At 34.7% G+C, this 8,334-nt stretch overlaps 1 protein-coding gene across 1 annotated transcript; it reads left to right on the forward strand.

Moving 5' to 3' along the window:
* Positions 1-2,202: 2,202 nt before the first annotated feature.
* LOC104814757 (D-3-phosphoglycerate dehydrogenase 2, chloroplastic) lies at positions 2,203-7,583 on the forward strand. The gene is made up of 5 exons (XM_010542939.1): positions 2,203-2,682; positions 2,768-3,029; positions 5,703-6,079; positions 6,277-6,387; positions 6,498-7,583. The coding sequence occupies exons 1-5, from the start codon at positions 2,305-2,307 to the stop codon at positions 7,263-7,265; spliced, it is 1,896 nt and encodes a 631-aa protein (XP_010541241.1). The 5' UTR covers positions 2,203-2,304; the 3' UTR covers positions 7,266-7,583.
* The last annotated feature ends 751 nt before the right edge of the window (positions 7,584-8,334 follow it).

Here is an 8,334-nt window from a genome sequence, read left to right on the forward strand (position 1 = left end):
TACCAAAGTGTCGATTCAACGGTATCCGAAATACCGGATTTTGGGTCGTTACAATCTAAAACAATTTAAACGTCTTCAATCATGTCACGATCTAATTATTGAAACTTTTTTTTTATAACCGGTTCCCCGAACTTTCGGTCTGACTACATCCACTCTAGACCGGGACCAACCTTTGTATATGAATCATTTTGATTCAGAAATTACATCCCTTCCCATCAATGGAATCGAATCCATAACTTTGAGAATGACTTTGTGACCTCTCAACCACTAGGACGGACACCAACGGTTGGGTCTAATTATTGAAACTTGGTCTTTAATTATTATATTTTAATTTTTTCTGTGTTTCTAATGAAATACAAGAAACATCGGTTCATCGCAAAGATCAAATTAGTATACTGAGCCTTTTACGGATGCAGAAAATAATAATTAGTTTAAAACAACTAATACAAGTGACAGCAATAATTTTGATTTATTATAAAGTGTGCACATGCACAAGGACTAAAATAAAGTTCGAATGGTGCTCCGATTATCTTGTAGATCTCTTTCATTGTCGGCCTTTCTCACATATATATATACACACACACATATATATATCATCCATTAAAATACCTTCAAATAAGTAAGGTGATGTGTAATTATAATTGACGAAATTTTCTAAAAAATAGTAGAAAAAATGGACAATTTTGATAGAGGAAATATTAAATCTACATAAAAATTAGTTAAAAGATAAAAAAAAATATATATATATTTTAAAGTGAAAATAAAGGTGGAGAAATATATTGAGACATGCAATTTTAGTGAGAGGAAATAAAATATTTGTTAGACAAAAACAGGAGAGTGTCAATAACTCATGTCTGCGCTATGCATGTGCTTTTTCAATTGTTTTATGATTTTTCTTTAAAAAAAATTGATTTAATATTCTATTGACGAATCACAATGATTAACTCTAATGAATCATCATTAAACAAAGCTAAGGTATCACTTTGATTTGTTTTAATTGAAATGATATAATAATATGATGATATTTTCCAACGATGTTTACACAATATACAAACATAGAAACTTTAATCATATTTTGATAATTTGTACGAAAATATATTTAAATAAAAGAATGATAACTTTTAGAATTAAAATATATTAGAAAAACATCCAAAATTTAAAAAAAAAATAGTTTTTTTTAATCATAGTTCTCTAATCTGAAAATCCTACAATATTTTTATATGTTCCTTTCAACCTTAATTAAAAATATATTTTGATTTACTTATACACGATAAAAAAAATATTTTCAAATTTTAAGTTATTATTGGTTTATTATTTCATGATTTTATTTGTTTGATATTTTATTCTCTGAAAAATATGTTAATTCGGCGGAGTTGTAAATTCTTTGTATTTGGAAATTTTTTGACATTTTTCTTTTAGATCACAAAATTAGTATTTTATTATAGAATTTATTTTTTATAATCTGTATAATTAACACTATTAAATAATCGTTATTATGTACAACTAATATTATAAATATATTTTCACTACAATTTAAAACAAATTAATGGTTACTTTTTATATTTTTATAAATATCAAAGTATATATATGTTTTTAAATTTTATCTTGATTGTCAAAATCTAGATGACAAAATGAAGCACAAAGTCTTGGTTTAATCTTTACCAAAAAAAATATCTTGATTTTATTAGAAAATAACGAGTTTATGAATAAAAACAAATAAAATACCATTTTGTGATGAAGCCGCCATAGAAAATTCTCTTCCTCGGAGGTGGCAGGTACCGATCTCCTAAGGTACAATGAATGAATGTAGACTTTTCGGTAAAACAATTAACTCACGTGTTGAAACATTAAAACATAAGAATCAACAGATAAGGTAAATCTTTATCCAAATTCAAGGAAAAGTTATATAAACAATGTTTTTACCCATTTCTTATTTTCCAAATATATTCAACTAAACTTTCCATTTACAATATCTAATCGATAGATACACTCTCAGATTTTTAATATATACATACATACATACATACAGTAAATTCCACTTTGGATATTCTCCTAAACTATTATTGGTAGCATGAATTTTAACCGCACAGTAAAAAGATTCAATAATTATCTACGCAAAATCACCACGAGTTATCTACCTATGCCTGTGTTTTCTCGATTCCATTCATAATCTTAAAAACAAAAACAAAAAAGGAAAACATTCACGATCTGTCTCTATTATTAATAAGCATCCTTTGAAACCCATTACACTCACAAACACCAAACAAACAAAAAAAGAAATCAAACACAAAAAAAAAAGGAACAATGGCGTTTTGTTCTTCTCCTTCTTCCCCCAAACTTACGGTAAAATCGCCGTCGCCGAGATCTTCGCTTTTTCCGGCGTTCCTCCGCCGCAACTCCCGGGATCTCCGGCGTACGATTCTCCGCACATCGTACGACCCGTCCATACGTTGTCTAAGGCTAACGACCAAAGGCGCGAGAACCGCCGTCGATGAGACAGCACAGAAATCATCCTCCACGGTCGGATCGTCACCGTACGAACAAGAGGAAGGACAAAACACAGTATACCGTCCAAAGATCCTCGTGGCCGAGAAGCTCGGAGAAGCCGGAGTCAACCTCCTCCGTGAATTCGCGGACGTTGACTGTTGCTACAACATGTCGGAAGACCAACTCAAGGAAAAAGTAGGAGTTAATAGTAATGGAATTTAATTTTTTTTTTAAATTATGATACATTAACTAACAGAGAGTAAATTAATTGGGGGAAAAGGTGAAGGAGTGCGAGGCGGTGATAGTGAGGAGCGGGACGAAGGTGACGAGGGAGGTGTTCGAGGCGGGGAGGGGGAGGCTGAAGGTGGTGGGGAGGGCCGGCGTGGGGATCGACAACGTGGATCTTCAGGCGGCCACGGAGTTCGGGTGTTTGGTGGTCAATGCCCCGACGGCCAACACCGTGGCTGCCGCCGAGCACGGCATCGCCCTCCTCGCGTCCATGGCACGTAACATCGCCCAGGCCGACGCCTCCCTTAAATCTGGTACCTATCCTCTATCCGCGTCAATTATTTTGCTCAATTCCTTTCAGTTTTTAGTTGAATCCTACAAAATGCATAAACACTTCAAATTAATGTTTAAAATATTTGTGATTATAGATAATTTAGATTCGAGTTCACAATCAAAATGTTATTAGTCATTTTTACGGATAATACAAATATATTCTTAGTGTTTTTTTTTTCAAAACAAAAACACATTTGTTTGAAAATAGAAGTTTTGATCGGAAATGCAAAAAAAAAAAAAAAAAAAAAAAACACTAGCAAATATTTTACAAACCTCATAAACATAAACATAAGATTGGATTTTAAAAGGTTCAATCCAAACATATTTGGATTTGTATTAAAATAACCCAAAATTGCAGATAATCTAGTTGAACTCACCCTACTAAAATAACATTTCAATATCCCATAATTATATAATAAAATAGCTGTAAATAATCAAAATACGCATATAAAGTCAGTACAATGTCTAAATTAGCTATGATATTTTTTTTAAAAACAACAATAAATTACCCTCATTATAAACATTTGTGGTCCCTTGGATACGTATTTTTTTTCATTTTCCAGTTATAATTGTTTGTCGGTGGTGAGCACGTTCCATTTTTTCCTCTTCCATTCGAAATTTCAATTTGGTCAAATATTATTGACCACCTGTGTTGTAAAGTACAAAAGTCGTATACGTATTTAGAAAATTAAAATACGTATAAAAACCTTAGGAAAATCTAAGTTTAAATTAATTTTTTAATCAAAATTATAAAATCGGTCATAGTTTTCTGTATACTTTTACAACATCGATTTAGCTTATTCGTGTAAAAGTTATTAAAAGGGACATACACAGATGCATATACGAAAATATTTTTAAGTTTTGGTAAAAATAGTAAAAAAAGTAACAGAGGTGGGGCACATTATAATATCATATAATGCACTCCTGACACGCCCCAACTAGGGGTGGGCGTTTCGAGAAACGGTTCGGGTTCGGGACGGAATTAATCGGTTCGGTTCTTTCGGTTTTACAAAAATAGGTACCAATCGGGTTTTTTATTGTATTCGGTTCGGTTCGATTTCGGTATCGGTTCGGTTCGGTTCCGGATTTTATTAAAAAAAATTATAGATTTCCTTTAAAAATATTCGGTTTTTCGGGATTTTTAAAGTTCGGTTCGGTTCGGTTCGGTTCCGGGAAAATTCGGTTCTCTAAAAATGGTACCGTTCGGGAAATAACAGCGGTTTCGGGTCGGAAAAAATACCGTTTTAACGATTCGGTTCGGTCCGATTCCGAAGAACCGAACCGAAACGCCCACCCCTAGCTCCAACGGTACAAAATAATTATTGTACTTCTCTTTAGTTCCATTTTTTTCACTTTTGTCGTTTTCTTAGTTTCTCCATTTCTAAAATATCCATAATATATATTATTAATCCAAATTTAATAATATATTTTTAATCTTATTGCTAAGCAACAAAAGCTTCTCCAAATAATTTTTAGTATTTGAAATTTTTAGTTCATTTGATATTTTTCTTTCTCCGTTTATTCTCGATATTTAAATCATTTTCAGAATTTTATTCCTCATTTTATAATAAAGTTAACATCATAAAAAATAGAATTTGATTCTTTCCAATTATAAAGTTGATATTATTAAATAATAATTTCAAAATTAAATAAATTCAAGAATCATATTTTACGCTTAAAATATTTTGGCAAAAAAGATTATTTTTTTGCTCTAAATAAGAAAAAAAAAAATTCTACAATCATGGCAAGACCACCAAACATCTGCGGATGCCCAACTCCACTTACTTTGGAGTTTGGACAACTTTTCCTTTTACCATTGATTTAAAAAAAAATTAAAATCATATTAAAAGCTGCTTAGAATATAAATAGAACATTTTACTGCTAGGAATTAGATTTTGTCGTCTACTAACACATTATCATGAACGATAGAGGAATATGCTTTAATAATGCTCCATTTTTTTATATTAGTTATTGCAAGTGGGCATATATATCTTTGAAAAATCATGAGTTAACAATAAAATATCAATCACTCTCAATTGACTTCTTCAAATATTCGATTCCGTCGTATAAAGTAGAATTGTCATGGCAGCTATATATTTATATGATAAATTTATAATTGAATTATGAAATTAATACTTTATTCAAGTATATTTTCTTAGTGGAATGGGGTTAATCTCGATGTCGTATGTTCTGATTGAAATTGATATCGATTCACCACACATGTAGTATTCATTCTTGAAAAACAAAGTTGTGTCAGTAGTATAAATTATGGTAGGAGATTTTGGATCTGATTGGTTAAATTTTTGTTGTCGTTTTAAAAAAAACTATATCCGTTTAATTTTTTATATTAAATCTAATTTTTATGTAAATTTAGTTTTTATTATTTGTTGATAATGTTTTTTCAAATAAAAATTGATTTTTGTGATTATTTTTATATGAAATTTTTGTTCGAAATTTATAATTTTTGAAAATTCAAATCATTTATTTTTTTTAATGATTTTATGTAATTTATTTCGAATCCGTAGCAGTATAAATGTCGTCTTGTTTGAATCTGCAAAAATGAATTATAAAGCAGAATTTTACAAACTTTTTTTTTTTTTTTTTGGTATAAATTTTTTACAAACTTCTTCACGACGCATGTGAAAAATCTCCAGGAAAATGGCAGAGGAACAAGTACGTCGGAGTATCCATGGTCGGCAAGACATTGGCGGTGATGGGATTCGGCAAGGTCGGCTCGGAGGTCGCCAGACGAGCCAAGGGTCTCGGCATGAACGTCATCGCACACGACCCTTACGCTCCTGCCGAAAGAGCTCGAGCCGTCGGCGTCGACCTCGTCTCCTTCGATCAAGCCATTTCCACCGCTGATTTCATCTCCCTCCACATGCCTCTCACTCCCGCGACCAAGAAGGTCTTCAATGACCAGACCTTCTCCAAGATGAAGAAAGGTGTTCGTCTCATCAATGTCGCCAGAGGCGGGGTCATCGATGAGGACGCCCTCGTTAGGGCTCTCGATTCGGGGATTGTGGCTCAGGTTCGATTTGCGTTCTATGAATTTCGAGGTTTTGGTTGAATTTGTGTTTGATCCTGTGATCTCCAATCGGTGGATTTCTGAAACTTTTAGGGTTTGTATTGAAATAGGAAGCCTCGAGTTCGTATTTCGATTGAGGTATCTGAAAATCAGATTTCTGGATCCGTGGATATAATTTGAATCCTGTGAAACATGAACAGGCAGCTCTGGATGTGTTCTGTGAGGAGCCACCATCCAAAGACAGCAAGTTAGTTCTACACGAAAATGTCACTGTAACACCTCATCTCGGAGCCAGCACAAAGGAAGCACAGGTGCGATGTCGCATATGGCAATATTCTATACATCATCATGTTGCTCAGTTGAAGGATATACATATGGAAGGCGTATGACCAATCTAACATTGGGTATGTGAATCTTTCAGGAAGGTGTGGCTATTGAAATAGCAGAGGCAGTGGCAGGGGCATTGAAGGGCGAGTTATCAGCTACAGCCGTCAACGCTCCTATGGTTGCACCTGAGGTCTTGTCTGAACTGGCGCCTTACATTGTCTTGGCTGAGAAGCTCGGAAGGCTGGCAGTACAATTGGTATCTGGAGGCACCGGGATACAAGCCGTCAGGGTCGTGTACAAGACGGCTCGTGACCCAGATGATTTAGACACCAGACTTCTCCGTGCAATGATCACGAAGGGGATCATCGAACCGATATCGTCCGCGTATGTCAACCTGGTGAATGCTGATTTCACAGCCAAGCAAAAGGGCCTTCGTATCAGTGAGGAACGTGTGGTTGTGGACTCATCCCCAGGAAATCCCGTCGATTCCATCCAAGTTCAGATCCTGAATGTGGGGTCGAAATTTGCCGCGGCTGTTTCAGATTCCGGGAACATAAGCATCGAGGGGAGGATCAAATACGGAATCCCACATTTAACATGCGTTGGATCATTCGGAGTGGATGTGAGTCTCGAGGGGAATTTGATATTGTGCAGGCAGGTGGATCAGCCGGGAATGATAGGACAGGTCGGTAACATACTGGGAGAGCGGAACGTGAACGTGAGTTTCATGAGCGTGGGAAGAACAGTGGAAAGGAAACACGCCATAATGGCGATTGGAGTAGACGAAGAGCCAGGCGACAAAGCGCTTCAGGAAATCGGGGGTGTCTCCGCCATTGAGGAATTCGTTTTTCTCAAGCTGTAAGGAGAAGAGTCTGGTTAGTCTCTACCGAGTTGTCTGCTTAGGTCTACCAGAAAGGTGGTTGGAATCTTGAGAATAAACCGGGACCCGAGTCGGTGGTCTTTCCTAGATCTAGAGGAGAGTTTGTGGTGTGTAGTGGAAAGCTGGCGAAGTCGCTTCGTTCTCTTTCTTCTGTCTTTGTGTTGCATCTCATTTGAGGTTGTCTTTTTTCTGTTTAGTGCTTTGAGCAACGTAGTTTTGATTTTCTATGTTGTCCTAATCACCATTCTTAGAGATTCGTCATTCTTGAGGATGGACGTTACATAACGGATTTAAACTGAATATTATGCAATCAAATTAAATTCGGTATAAAACTCTCAAATGGGTGTAATTTTTTAAATTGAAAAAGGAGCTTAGTTAAATATAAAATATAAAAGTAAATGAAAAAACAAAAAATTTCTTTAAAATAATTATTTTTGTCTATAAAATTCGAATTTGAAACAACATAGATGTAATATTTGAAAATTGAAAAAATCAAATCCGAAAGTAATGGCATCAAACTTGAACTAATACGGTAATACCCACCCATTCAGTTCTACCTCCGCTAAAAAAACAAAAACTAGAACCGAAACAAACTTAGTTGCTGAGTTTCATTCGTTTTGGATCGATAAACAAACCAAAATTAAAATGATCCAATGAAACCGAAGATAAAATTTCTTTTTTATTTATAGAAAAATAACTTTGATACACAGCAAAATCGGAAACAAACTAATCTAAACCAACTAAAATAAATCAGGGATGTCAGAATTCTCAGACCGGGCCAGCCCGATCTGAGCTCGAGAAAAACCCGAAGATTTATGTGCTGGGTTTCTTGGGATCTCATAAGCGAATCCTATTCCAAAGATATCAGTTCTAGGGTTTGCGCAGCGGATGTAAAACAAAAATTTTGATAAAACCCTAAAACCTATCATGCATGATCTTGTAGAAACGATAGAACGCTTTCCTCAATCGATCCAGGGTCTGTATCAATTGATATATTCGTCCGATCACTGTAGACAGGAAGAATACCTTGCCCTCTACATGTATCCACACC

The sequence above is a fragment of the Tarenaya hassleriana genome, unplaced genomic scaffold, assembly GCF_000463585.1.
Source record: "Tarenaya hassleriana unplaced genomic scaffold, ASM46358v1 Cleome216, whole genome shotgun sequence".
Classification (NCBI taxonomy): domain Eukaryota; kingdom Viridiplantae; phylum Streptophyta; class Magnoliopsida; order Brassicales; family Cleomaceae; genus Tarenaya; species Tarenaya hassleriana.

Bases quoted from the DNA above. Each gene is read 5' to 3' on its own strand.
- LOC104814757 (XM_010542939.1), top strand. From the start codon at position 2,305: ATGGCGTTTTGTTCTTCTCCTTCTTCCCCCAAACTTACGGTAAAATCG. The intron at 3,030-5,702 runs GTACCTATCCTC...AAAAATCTCCAG, and splicing joins CGACGCCTCCCTTAAATCTG to GAAAATGGCAGAGGAACAAG. The intron at 6,388-6,497 runs GTGCGATGTCGC...TGAATCTTTCAG, and splicing joins CCAGCACAAAGGAAGCACAG to GAAGGTGTGGCTATTGAAAT.